General features: G+C 44.1%; 2 protein-coding genes across 2 annotated transcripts in view; both read right to left on the minus strand.

The window, feature by feature from the left end:
• Positions 1–6,284, minus strand: LOC117751697. Its single transcript, XM_034563652.1, has 2 exons — positions 5,594–6,284; positions 1–1,613 (listed from the first exon to the last, which is right to left on the minus strand). The coding sequence occupies exons 1-2, from the start codon at positions 6,013–6,015 to the stop codon at positions 1,061–1,063; spliced, it is 975 nt and encodes a 324-aa protein (XP_034419543.1). The 5' UTR covers positions 6,016–6,284; the 3' UTR covers positions 1–1,060.
• The window catches only part of LOC117751533 (zinc finger CCCH domain-containing protein 13-like), a 19,887-nt gene continuing 11,882 nt past the window's right edge, over positions 6,095–14,099 (minus strand). Inside the window, exons 2-5 of the mRNA XM_034563450.1 lie at positions 10,127–13,593; positions 7,898–8,021; positions 6,226–6,493; positions 6,095–6,106 (exon numbers count right to left, since the gene is read on the minus strand). Of these exons, the coding sequence (XP_034419341.1) occupies positions 6,095–6,106; positions 6,226–6,493; positions 7,898–8,021; positions 10,127–13,547 (3,825 nt within the window). The 5' untranslated portion in view covers positions 13,548–13,593. The remainder of the gene's footprint in view (positions 6,107–6,225; positions 6,494–7,897; positions 8,022–10,126; positions 13,594–14,099) is intronic.

Here is a 14,099-nt window from a genome sequence, read left to right on the forward strand (position 1 = left end):
TATTATTGACAAACTGTTAAATACACGTTAATGTTGGATGCGATTATAAAATACGTTATATACTTTAAAGTTTAACCTAGTAAGAGCAGGTATTAAAGGGAAGCGTTACATGGGGAAGGAAGTGTAATTTGATATAAGGCCTGAGACACATTTACATTGTTTGATCTTTATAAATGGATAACGCGATGGCAGACAATTCTTTTCTCCAACTGTAATTATTTTCATGTGTTTATGATAAATTAATGTTTTTAATACAGTTGAACGAGTCAAATCATTGAGAATGCCTCATTGGTGAACTAGGTTTTAAGATGGATTTTCGTTGTAGTTGTATATATCCTGTACAGTACATTCAATAGAATAAATAAAACCCACAGAACTATTTATATTTCTTATTTAGATAGAGAATAATGTGTTTTTACTTTTTGTTAAAACCCATTATGAATGACACTGTGCATATCTTACCCAAGAGTCAGTGGCAGTTTTTCCACATAATTTCAATCTGTGGGTTTATGTTTCGCCTGAGTCTCACACTGTCTCAAACTTACAATCTCCAAGATCTCCGTTTCCATCTCCATGGCGATAAGCGGTAATTGCACATGTGTTTTGGAATCTCACATCCCAAAGATCCAAACAATGTCCGCTTGTGATGTTCCCAGGGAACGTCGCTACGGACACCATGTTCGTAATGCTGCAGATGAACGGGCTTTTCATCAGTGGGCCATAGGTTGAGTCCCATTGTGTTGGCTTATCCGTCAACAGACAGTGACTGAGCAGATATTTATTCAAAAACTTTGAGATAATTACTTCAAACTGATTATATACGATAATGAGTAGGCTAGTCTAAGAAAATGCAACAATGAACTAGTCTTGCAGCCTTTAGTAGGTCACAAGAAGGCAATGGCAGCAGCTAGATGCAACATTCTAAATTTACAGGCAAAAAATCTCCAGTGGTTCCAGTTGTTTATTCTCTTCTTCTTCTCTTGGCAACAAACTAAGCTTCAGGCAATGGAAGTACCTCCCAAATGGTTTGCACGAGAAAAAAACCCATTTCCTTCACATATCAACCCGAGGACGAGGACGATGACGACGAGGACGATGAAGAGGGTCTATGGGTCTCGCCCCCCCTCAGTTCCGAGAACCCTACCAATGATGTCGCTTCCTTCTCTTTCTCCTTCCTGCTTCCTGTGCAGACGGACCTCTGGGCTGGTCTAAACTGCCATGTCACCTTCTTCGCTGTCGCCGACTGCTCTGCCGATGTCGCCCGTTTCACCGGCGTGGTGACATGCTGGGTCGTCACGGGACCGGCCGATGTATCTGCCGAGCCGTCGGTGACCCCGGTGACCATCCCTGCATTGCCGTTGTTGTTTTTGTCCTGTTCCGTGAAGAGCTCACTCAGCACTTCGGCTTCGGTGGTTTCTCCAAACAAGTCCCAGCCAGGCTCAGCAGGCAGCCGCTTGGACCGCCCTACGTCGGCAGATTTGTTCCCAGCAGCAGAGATCCTGGGATCGGAGTCGGACAGGTCCGAGTCCCAATCGCTGTCGCCTGCCACCGAGCCACAACCCAGCACTGACAGATCAACAGGGCCGGATCCTGAACTCTCTGAATCTGACTCCCTGGAAAAACAGACAGAATCTGTGTGGAATAATTGAACCATAGTAATATTGGATTGTAGTGACCAAACAAAACAACTCAAAATATTTTTCTAGTATCTTCATTCTTCTATTTATTAGAATGGTGTTAAAATGACTACGTTCAAAATTGCTACATAACATCTAGACTCTGTCACAGGCAATATTCACATTGGAGAAATTACATTATTACTAGTGCTAATATTTCATACTGACTTCGTAATGGAAATGAGATGACTGATGGTTGTGAAAGCATGCTTTTGCATGGAAATGGAATGAGCATCAAACACAATATCCTGCATTCTGGAAATATCTCTGCATCAATTTATGGTGGAAATGTGTTTGATTATGGAAAGGAAAACAAAAAATTATGGCAGCAAAAAAATTTAACTATAATTAGCATAGCATTGCGTAATGTACCTTAGCTTAGCGTAACATAGCATAGCGTAACATAATGAAATGTAACGTAAAAGAGCCTCCAGCCAAGGAAATCGCCTTGATGGAATAAAACTCACAATGTGTCCACATAAACGTAACTTCAGCCCCGCTGATGAAGTGCCAGACTGTACACCCCACCACCACAGATAGCTGTCTTATTGATAGCCGACAGTTTCAAGCGGTTTATATGCAGAGAAACTGTGGCCGTTTTAGGAAATAAGGACAGAGGCCTGGACTTTAGTGACCTCATGGCTGTTGTGCTGTATTAAATATTGGTAGATTTTTAATATGTCTTCCCAAAATATTGCAAACCTAGCCCTTGATGCTAGTGCTCCTTCTAACAGCCCAGTGCCCTCCGTCCTGGTCAGTAGTTCTCCCCTTCCCGGTTCAAAACATCCTGGGTTGAGCCCTGTCTGCTCTTCCTGAGATGTCTGAAAGTCTTCCAGAACCTTTTTAAAAAAAATGTTTTTATATATACTTTATTGATGTTAATACACAATATGACATACAGGGATCAAAGAACAAGTATTTCCATTTTTGTGTATGTGTTTTACAATAGTAAAGAAGAAAACAGGAAAGTAAAACAGAAAAAACAAAAGTAAAGAAAGAAAGAAAAGTTAAGAAAGAAAAGTAATAACAAAGGCAAAACAAAATAAAAAAAGAGTTATAATAATAATGAATAATAAAACACCCACCCACAGACCCACCCCCACACATGGCCTTCACATTCTTTCACATAGTTTGCATAGTACAATATTGTAAAACTAAAGTTAGACAGATATGGGAAGGACAGAGGAACGGATACGTAGATACAAATTACCAGACGTGCCTCATTCAGTAGGCAACACTGACAGATTTTGAAAATATGAAATGAAAGGTTGCCATTTCTTAGGCAAGTTGTCATTACAGCCTCTACGTGCATATTTAATTTTTTCAAGACTCAAGAAAAACATCACATCCTGACTGAGATGGTGAACTTGGAGACTTTCAAGCAAGAAGTATTCTACAACGTGGCAGAAGAGTGTTAAAGTCAATAATATCCAAGTCTTTGGTACAATATAGGATGGGTTTGGCTGGGATTCCAAAGATTGCCATAAGGGGGCACGGTTGTACCTAGATACTAAAACTATAGTTAAAATATTAAAAACATAGCACCAGAAATGTCCAAGTTTAGGACACGCCCAAAACATGTGTAATAAATCTGCTTGAGGATAATCAACGGTTACATCCTGCGTCATGGCCTGGGAATATTTTAGCTAGTCTGTTGTTGCTAAAGTGCATCCTATGGACCACTTTGAACTGAATAACACCAAGTCTGGCACAGGACGTAGATGTGTTCACCCTCTTCAGTGCACCCACCTACCAATTCTCTGTCAGGTTCATATTCAACTCACTTTCCCATTTGGTTTTGATTGTAGAAAAGGTATCCGTTGTAGTTATGATCTGGTTGTAAACTTTAGAGATTCGCCCCTTCTGAATTGGATGCGTGTCCAGTAGGCTTTCCCAAAGTGTTTTGCATGGGAGGTCGGGGTATGACGGGAAGAGCTTCATTACTAAGTGGCGGTCCAGGTCACATCTCTTACAAAGAGAGGCGAAGCTAGAGAACTGGCCATTGTCATAAAGATCCCTGAAACACTTCAGTCCTCTTCTTTTCCACTGTGAGAAAGTTTTGTCCACTACAGACAGTGCGAATAGATGATTATTACTAATCGGACCCAGAGAAGAAGTGGTTTGAAATTTAAAGTGACAACAAAATTGAATCCAAATTCTAAGTGTAGCGAGAATACCCGGGTTAGAAGAGTGGCTGAACAGTTTTATCAGAAGAGATGAGTATACCAATGCAGGAAGAGAGGAAGAATAGCATGATTGAGCCTCCAAGAGAATCATTTACATACAACAAAAGGTCATCTGCGTACAGTGATACACAATGTTCTATCCCACCTCTTTTGTTTTGATAATCTTTTATAGCCATGCTTCTTCCTATTTATTTGTTGGAAGAAGTGTGTTCTAGATAAGTTTGATAGCTTATATGTATTTATATGCCTTGGAGAGTCAGTCTTATCAATAAAGACTACTATACCTGGAAAACCCTGCCTCTGTGTCCTATGTTCTGCCTGGGCGTGACAACATCTTTATCAGAAAGCAACACAGGGTTTAGCATGAGGGACAATCTTTCTGATTCAGGGTGAAGGAGATGTCTAATTGTAGAGGAGCATGGTCCGAGATAATAATGGGTAAATATTCCACAGATTTAACGTAGGGTATGAAAGCTCTGTCTACAAAGAAGTAATCAATTCGTGAAAAGAAGGAAAAAACTTTCGAGCTTGGGTTAGAAAGCCTACAAGGATCTACGCATCCGTTGTCATTCATAAACATTGAAAAGGATTTGGACATTTTGGTGGGAGGAGCTCTTCTAGAAGATGAGCGGCCAGGTTATGGTCCATTACACAATTTAGATCACCTCCAAGCACCAGTTGTGTGTATTTAGACTTGGAAAGGAGGCCAAAAGTCGGTTAGCAAAGTCGACATCGTCCCAGTTAGGAGCGTATACATTAACCAACAAAACAGGTATAGTGAATAGAGAGCCTGTGACTATCACATATCAGACGCAGGAGTCTGAAACAACATTTGTTGGAGTGAATTGTATTTTTTTGCTGACTAATATTGCAACCCCACGTGGCCTGGTATCAAAATCTGAGTGTTTTTTAGGTGTCCATTTACCCCTTTAACATTCCATGAGATAAATCTGACAGAGTTATCTCCAACCCTCAGAGTATCAGAGGAATTGCTAGTGTTAGCCATGAACAGTTTGTGGTTTGGAGTAGAGGTACAACAATATGAGTGTTAGAGAAAAGATTGTGGTTAGATTAAAATAATGGTTGGAAAAATGAGAAAGAAGAGCATATCTGGTTCTGCCCTTCAGTTCTGTCCTTGTAATAACTGTATTCATTAGTTTGTTTCCATTACAGTGTAAATTGTAGGCCAAACCCATATTACCCCAAAACCCAGAATAACAATACGAACGATCCTAGGTCTACTTCCCCAAACGAAGAGAACAGCAGTAGAAAACTAATTGTCCAGTGCATCAAATCACTCACTACCCTAGCCTGAACAAATGGGTGGCTCCTGTACAACAGTTAATCAAAATGGATTAACAGGTTACATTTTATAATAAACAATGTCAGTATTAATCACATTGAGTACAGATACTAACTGACAACATGGAGAGGTATGATGACATAATAGTAACAGAAATATAAAAGCTGAAATCTACCAGTGTAACAAAATGAAGCAGAACAAGATGTCAACAACCGTCCCACACAAGTTCAGTCTGTTCCGACTGTTACTCACAGTTTACCAGATGCTGGTCATAGAATGTTTGAGCGCATCCTAAAGCTAAATTAACAAAATTGCTTTGAAATGCTGTTTCTGTTATTTTTCTCGGACCCCTCACTTAATAACACACAATGGAATGCACTAGAGCAACAATGAACACACACACACACACACACACAAAATACACATACCTGCCGCTGTAGGGTGTGGTTCCTGCAGGGCCGAGAAGGAGGCAGGCGGGAGCGGCCAGGTAGACAAAGCTGTCAGTGCACAGGAAGTCTCCTTCCTCTGGTTTTTGTGGGGTAGGATGAGTCGGCTTGGCAGTCCATTCTGTATTTGACTGGTCAAGGTGTGTTTTTGTGCTTTCCGAATGGTACTGCGCAATGTCGTGTTTTATACCATAGCTGGGGACTTCTGTCAGTGTGGCGACTTCACCCAGGGAGGAGGCAGGCCTTGCAGACACGGCAAGGTAAACAAAGCTGTCCGATTGGACAAAGGGATCTAAGTCCCCGCAGTCTAGTCCTGAGCTTCTGATTGGCTTCTGATAGGGATCTAGAAGGTGTTCGATTGGTTGTTTTGAGGGAGACAGGGGAAGAGGGAAGTCACTTCCCATGAGGGTCACTTTTTTCCAGGGTGTTGCCTCTTCACTTTGTGGAGTATTTAAAGTCGTGGAGCCCTCAATGTTTGTCTGGTCAAGTTGGGTCCTAATGATTGAAACCGTTCCTATCTTACCAACCCTCCTTGCACTCTCACATTTCCCTCTGTCACCATTTCTCTCCTTCTGTCCACGCACTGCCTCCTCTCTTCCGCCATCACCTCCTACGTCCTCATGCGCGGAGGTGTTGAGAAGGGACGGGTAGCACCACTGTAGCTCTGCACTCTCCTCCCTCCCCCACTCCTTCAACCCGCCGCCCTCGTCCCCGTCTTTCTCCAGCGACGTGCTGCTGCTGCCCAAGTCAGAGCCGCTAATCGGCTGGTCACTGTCAGAGCCGGCCTCCTCCTGGCTCTGGTTGGATAAGGAGAGGAAGACGCCACTGGAGTCGGACTCCAGCGTGAGGTTGGAGTCTGGAGAGCTGTCCTCCTTAGTGGAGCTAGAAAAAAGACAAGGCAGTAAAATGACAGCTGGATCCCCATGTGCCACCTGAATTATAATGCTCTCTCACTCTCTCTCTCTCTACCACTATCACTGATGCCATCAGACTTGTCATAACCTACTTTTTCGAGGTCAAGGTTATCGATTTGTCTTAGTTCCCCTGCAGAGCCCTTTGATAAAGTCTTTGATTTGAATACTAACCCAGATTGGATGATGGACACTTCAATATGGATACATAAGCCCTCTAATTATTTGAGGACTAGTTGCTTTCACACCTATTTAATTTGTTGCAAATCATTTGGGACTTTCATAAATTACAATTGTTTAAATTGATGATTTTATCTTGGCTTTTACCGTCTTTTAATGGCCAGTAAACAGGACAAAACTGTCCTGCTCACATGTAACAAATGCGCCTGTTCTCATCCCAAACTATGGGCACACACTCTGCTCTACCAGCATGAGATGTTCATAATAATGAGGGTTATGAAAAGCAATGAAATAGCAACATGAAGCATTTGGTAGTCCATCGTAACAAATGTATGAATGTTCTCCCGCTGAATCGGCCACATGTAGAAACACATCACTTAAAAGGTGGAGTCAGCGATTTCAATCCAATACACTTTTTGTTAAACTCAGCGAATATCCCGTCACGGTCTGTGAGCTGTCAGTTCCCTGTGAAAGCTGGCAAACAATCTGGTATTCCTCCACAGCCCTGGCTGGAAGTGGGAAACCAACAAAGGGACTCAGACCAAGCCGCATGACACTATTCTAGCCGATCAAGAACATGATTAGGGCAGGGGGGAAATGTGTAGAGGCAGTGGGAGCGATCTGGATTTGTTTGGGTGTTAAGTACAGTGTGAACAGGTTCATAGTGATCACAGTTACAGTCATCAACCGCCTATATTGATCAAAAAGCTTGAACCGAATCAATCTTATACAAATGCTGTTCAATTATTATCAGGCCTCCTTCGCGATGCCTCTTGCCTGGTGGGCCGGCCTCCTGCCATGGCCCTGCTGTTTTTTTTCTGTTTTTTGGGGAGTTTTCCCAAAATGAGGTCCTGGGACAGGGATGTTGTATGTGTACAGATTATAAAGCCCTCTGAGGATAATTTGTAATTTGTGATTTTGGGCTATACAAAATAAACTGAATTGAATTGAATCGAGGAGTGCACTTACATTGTTCATTTTGGGTCTTTACATACATAATAAAACATAGAAAAACATTTTAAAACTACTGTAGGCTAAAGTTAATTAATTTTTTTGTTTGGTTGTTTGACTTTACTCCCTTGATACTTTGCCTCGCAGTAACTGGATTTTGTGTGTGATGAACCTTTAGTCACCCAGGATGTGCGTAAACTTCTGTTGGAGAACAGAATCAATGCTGACCACAACATGGAATTACCTTGTGCCAACAGTGGAAGTTCCTGCAGATGTGGTTGACCAGTCCACAGGAGGTCTGTCTGTGTCTATTGCTGGTGAGGCCATAGCACTGAGCTCCAAACTGACCTGGGATCTGCTCACCACTCCTGGAAAATATAGCACAGATTCAACACAGTTAAAAGATGAGATTTGGGAGCTATAATCAAAACATCACCATTCATGTTACTTCTGGTCAATCCTTTGGATATTTGATCACAGCCAGTGGATCAGTGTTTGCCATCGTCTTGTGGCTGTGGTCACATTGTGAATTTTTTAGCTATGGCCTTTCTGATGTATAAGAAAAGTGAAGGTTTCTGAGAGCATAACGTTGTCAGTTACAATGCCGGAGTTAAAAAATCCTGATCTAGGTCATATGGTGGAAAATACGTAGAGCTGAGGTAGAACAAGCAAAAAGCAAAACACACAAACCACGCCTCAGACCCACGACAATCAAGCAAACAAATAATAAATAAGGTGTGATGGATTGGAAAAAAATTAAAATGTGCTTGTAAACTGTCTACTTGTGAAACATTCTGGTCGTCTCTCAACTCCAACTCCAATTCCAGTATCGCATCTCAAGTTGCTAAGCGGACCATAAACAAGCACTGGCTACACCGAACCCCAGAAATAGAGGTCGTTGCCCCTGGAGCGTATCTATCATCAGACCGATAACAGATGGGTTCCAGATTGACATTAATAACCCGTCGATGAGGCTTATCCCAGTTATACATGATAAATACTAGTAACCCAGTTACTGTTGACCACATTCTATAAGCACTGTGATGTTTGCAAAAAGAAACACAGACAGTACAATAAGTCCTGCTCACATTGCTCTCCATTGACTCGGTAGTGTGGGAAGGTTCTGTTAGCAAACACCATAAACATTCCTATAGACTGCTGTGTGGTGGGATGCACTGCCAACAGGGTAAAGAACCCACAACTAAGTTGTTTATAGTCTAACAAACCAAGAGCCTTTAAGGAGACAGATGTGAGGAGGAAGAATGGGAAAACTGGGGGATCCATGACGGTCTGCCAACAGTGCAGCAAGCATTTTGTCCAAATGTCAGTTTTAGGCTAGCTATATTTCTTTAAGTTGAGCTAAAGCATTTATAACATTATGCAACTTGTGATATATATGAACGTGAAAGCTATGCAGTATTATGTCTGCTCACACATAGCTTGCTCACACATAGCTTGCTCACACATAGCTAACATTAGCTGAAAATGGGCAGCCTCTATCATTACTGAAAGATAAAACTCTGTTTCTTCGTCACTCCAGATGTTCGTTGCTGCCATTGTTCTGTTACGTCACTTGGGTGAAGCTGCACCTCTGCATATGGTCAGTGGGGCTTCAGAACTATAGTACTTTGCCTAGCCTATTTGAGAATCTCATAAACAGGATAAGGGCATTACAAAACAGGGATAGAATATACTATATTTATTCCTGTGATCCTGACAGAGGCTATCCCTTACCAGGCTCATAATTCCTTTCTCAAGTCATATCACAGCACTGTCCTGATAATAATCAGGAGAAATACTGGAAAACAATGCCTTCGCCTGGCAGCTGATTAATACATGAATTCACAACAATAAACAGTTGCACTTTGCTGGTAATTCACAGCCAGTAAAATCACAGACAAACAACCTCGATCAACTGCTGAAATCAGGAAAGCGTTCCATACAATACGACAACACTGCTCTTTCAACGGGTCACATAATGTAATAAACATTAAAAACATTGACAAACGTGAATTAATGGGTTTCATGTATCGATCTGTGAATATGATGATGAGATGGTTGATATTTCAGCTTATGCATTTATTTGTATCAGAACTGTGGGCATAAACTTGTGGGTAAGGCTGGATTTCAGCTTGTCAATTGTGTTTTGTCAATTAGTTTGAATTAAGGTGTGTCCTGCATTGTTAACTGATTGTGTGACCTTGTAGAGGATTATCACCAGTAATAGTTTAAATTAGTTTACAGTATATTTTGCTCAGTGGTCCATATTGGCAAATTATGTTTGATTAAATTAGAGCAAACTAATTTACACAGAAATCTGTGACCAGGTTTGGTTTTTGAAGCAAAGGGTTAGTTTATAGTCCCTGGGAAATGTAAGATTATAAGATGTTAATGATATGCAATGTGTTATTCTGACTGAAAATAATATGGGAAAAAGGAAAACAATCATACACAAAATGCAACAATTGTCTACCTGTGGAGACAGCAGCTTTCTCCCTCTGTGGCCCAGGGTGTGTTTGGTACATGTCAGCTCTCTGTGGCTCCAGCAGTGTTTGGTAGACATCCTGGGTGTGCCTGTGGGGCTTAGACAGGTCTAGGTGCTCCAGGTCAGAGTCCAGCTCCCTGGCTCTCCTTTCCAACTCTGTCAGGCTGAGCTCCGAGGCTGCCGAGGAAGGGGGGTGGGAGCCCCCAAAGCCAATCGGGGGCCGGAGAAGAGGCCAACGTTGCAGGGAGCCCGAGAAAGAATCTGTATCACCAACTCCAACCTCTCCCCCTTTCTCCCAGCCATCCTCCCACAAAGTATTGACCATGTCAAGGACAGTGTCCCAACCCTCTATCCCTTCCTCTCCAAATGTGCCTCCTTCTTCCTCCTCCACTTGGCTTTCTTCTTTCTTTGATTTAGCCTTCTCCAACTCTTGTACCTGCCGCTCTTGTATTCCATCCTTAGTCTTCATTCCTCTAACCTCCACTTTCACCCCGATAATTTCTACATCCCTTGCCTTTTTCACATCTTCCTTTTTGTTTCCATACTCTTGCACCTTCACTTCAACCCTTCTCTCTGACTTTTCTCGTTTGGTTTCCTCCTCCAGCCCCTCACTCACAGTAACCCCAACTTTCTCCTTATCCACTTTCTCTTCCCTTTTCGCTTTCTCTTCTCTCCTGGCCTTGTCTTGCTTCTCTTCCTTCCCTGTCCTCTCTTCCACCTCAGTCTTCTTCTTGCTCTGCTCCCTTTGTTTCTCCTTGCTCCTGGATATCATGGATTCCTCCTGTTCTCTGCAGACCCTCCAGTGCTCCAAGTTCTGCTCCTTTAGAGAAGCCCTGCCCACCCCACTGGCCCCTGGTCCTAATTCCGGATGGGAGGGCTCTTTAAGTGAGCATCGGCCTACCATACTTGAAGCATTCATAATGGTTGATAGCGGGTTCTCTGAAAAGTGGCCTGGTCGGGGGAGGAGGTGGGCATGAGGGCGCCTCTTCTCCAATGCTGAGAGGACAGAAGGGAGTGGGGGGAGAATAGGCAAGTTATGGAGTGCCCCACCCTGCCGAACAGTCCTCTTTCTGACCATGATTCGGCGAGGCCAGGTAGACTCAATGCCCTCCGGTGGGCCTGTTGACTCAAGGTCTGCAAACCCTCTACTTAGTCGAGGGCTGACCACGCCTGGTCGGAGTCCTGTGGCTGTGCCAGGTCGAGACCGTGAGCTGGACTTGGATGATTTGGACTTGTGGGACCTGGAACCTCTCTCTACATGGCTTGATTCAATTGTAACGTCTAAAAGCTTTTTCTCAACCTGATCTGCAGGGACAGTATCCGTTTTTTCCCCAGCCACAGTACTCATCTGGGCTTTATCTGTAGTCTTGTTGCTGTTCTGAGTTTCATTGACAAACCCAGTCTCAGTGTTACTTTTAGTTTCTGTTTCCTTACTGACAAGAGCCTCAAATACTTCCTCAGGATCAGCTGTAGGAGCAAGCTTAACTTCTGTATCAACTTGAGCTTCCACTCTGGACTCTGCTCCTGAACCAACCTCATTGTTAATGGTAGCTTCCCCTCCAGTGTCTGTTCCAGTCCTATTCTCCTCCTGCTTTGAACTGGCTTTGGCCTCAACCCCTGCCTCTATCTCTGGCTTCATTCCCGGACCGGGTTCATCTCCAATCTCAACTGTATCTGCTGGCTCAATCCTGTTCTCATTGTCAGTCACAGTTGAAGGTATAGTCTCAGCAAAAGGTTCTGCCTTAGCCACACCCCTTACATTTTTTTCTCCACTCCTTGTCCCTCCCCTGTGTCCCTCCTTGTTCACAGCTGGAGCCATATTTTCTATCCCAATCCCAGACTGAACTTTTCCTTCCAGATCCCGTCCCCCTGGTCGTGTTTTCACCTGGGAACCCATTCTTGTTTCAGACCCATTTTTTATGCTAGCCCTGGACCCGTTGTCATATTTGTTCCAACTTTCAACTCTATGGTGTTCTTGTATTCCAGCCCGGATTTCAGTCTCTGACATGTTTCCAATTCCAACTTCACTTATTAACCTCGCCCCACACCCAGATCTGCTGTCAACTAACACCAAACCCACACTCCCATTGTCAAACTTTGAAACCATACCTCCACCTACACTTTCGGGGCCAACCTTAGACCCGGGTCTATTCCTACCCACAGCTCCCGTGCCCATTCTGGGGGCAGCATTGGGTGAGGGGGAGGGCTGGGGGAGCAACAGGGGTGTTGTGTCTAGAACCTGGTCGGACTCTAAAAACACGGAATCTCTGTCTGAACGCAGTGGAACTGGTCGACCATATCCAAAGGTCCCAAACGTTGATGTTTCCCTCCTCTCCCTTTCTCTGGCCCTCTCTCTCTCCAGCCTCCCCCTCTCCCGCTCTCTTTCCCACTCACGCTGAGCCCACCCTCGCTCCATCTCTCTTTCTCTCTCCCTCTCCCACTCCCTTTCCCGCTCATTTCGGCCCCATCCTCCCCCTCGTTCCCTCATTTCCTGCTCGAGGTCATGAGCAGACAGTTGGACCAGGGGGGCACGGTAGGGGGACCGTCTAATCTCCGGCGGTGGTGACAGTCTGAGGCTCTGGGTTTGGGAATAATGCCTCGGCTGGGTGATGTGGGGAGGTGAACATCGCAAACTCTGAGACTGACTAGGGCGAGGTTTGGCAGGGGAGAAAAATACCGGAGTATGGTAACCCGAGGAGAGAGGTGAGCCTGAGAAGGGGGAAATGAGAGGGGATGCAAGAGAGGAGGACTGGCCCCCAGGGGGAGGGTATTGCCCAGGGTTCAGATACCCTCCTCCCCTGTCCATCATTTCGTTTGTAGTAAGCTCCAGACACTCCAGGTGTTTCGGAGGTGTTAAGACTTTCCAGGAATGGCGGCCATCTCTGCTGTCTCCATGGTGATGAGGGTGTTGGTGATGGTGATGTTTCTTGGTTGAGGAAGACACTCCAGGTGCTGAGAATGATGACACGGAGGGAGAAACTGATCGGTTGAAACATCCTGGTGAATGGCAGCTGCCACCATCGACATCCTGAGCACCGAGCTTCAGTGAATCGTAGATGGCTCTTTCATCCAGTCGTCGAACAAATGAGGGGTTCGGAGTTAGAGAGCGGGGCTGTGGATCGAACATGTCAGCCGGAGACCTGCTAACCCTAAGGGAGCCGCTTGCAGAGTAGCTAAAACTCCCCTCACCTCCAAGGTCTCGCCTAATGGACCCTCCTGGGTGATGGTGATGGCTGTCAATCTGTTGATTGATGCACATGGTATCGTAGATGGATCGTTGGGGTACGTAGCCGTCTCCGTATCCTCCTTCCAGTCCCCCAGCTCGCCCTCCCACTCCCCCATCCCCAGGTTTCTCAAGGCAGCAGGAGCTCTTCCTGAAACACCCGGGACGGCTAAGAGGCTTGCCCATGATTGGTCGGATGGCTGATGGTGGGAGGGGTTGGTGGGAGACGCGTCTGTAGTTTGAAGAGTGAATTGTGAATTTGGTAGTTTTACTAATACAAAAAAAATTTGCTCGCAAAATGTATTTCAGAATCTGCTGGATGCATGGCAACTGGTTTTGAGTGGGTCATGGCAAAGTAAAAGAAATGGAATAATGTCCAAAAAAAAAGAAAAAAGTCTTGTTCTTTGATATTAAAATACTGAGGCATATTGCAATATTGTGATTGTGTTGCAAAAAAATCTACTTTTCAAAAGCTCCATGACATAAAAACAATGTCCAAATTGAAATATTCCAACCAGAAATTGAAGAAAAACATGAAGATACAGTATAAGACAAAATATGTCCAGTTTTTATGTCCACAGGGTTACTGTTCTTAGCTCAACTTCTCGCCCCCTCTCTTCCAAGCATGGCTGAATTTGTATTTATTCTGGTTGTTTATTGTTCTGGCTGTCCTTTTAGGGCCAATTAAGTCTTTATCCAGTGGAGCGTGAGTCAGTCAGACACAAAGCCACTGAGTGC

Source organism: Cyclopterus lumpus, chromosome 22 (genome assembly GCF_009769545.1).
Source record: "Cyclopterus lumpus isolate fCycLum1 chromosome 22, fCycLum1.pri, whole genome shotgun sequence".
Classification (NCBI taxonomy): Eukaryota; Metazoa; Chordata; class Actinopteri; order Perciformes; family Cyclopteridae; genus Cyclopterus; species Cyclopterus lumpus.

Coding starts and splice junctions, on each gene's coding strand:
- LOC117751697 (XM_034563652.1), bottom strand. CDS start 6,015: ATGGGAAGTGACTTCCCTCTTCCCCTGTCTCCCTCAAAACAACCAATC. Junction 1,614..5,593: donor ACCACACCCTACAGCGGCAG/GTATGTGTATTT, acceptor CTGTTTTTCCAG/GGAGTCAGATTCAGAGAGTT.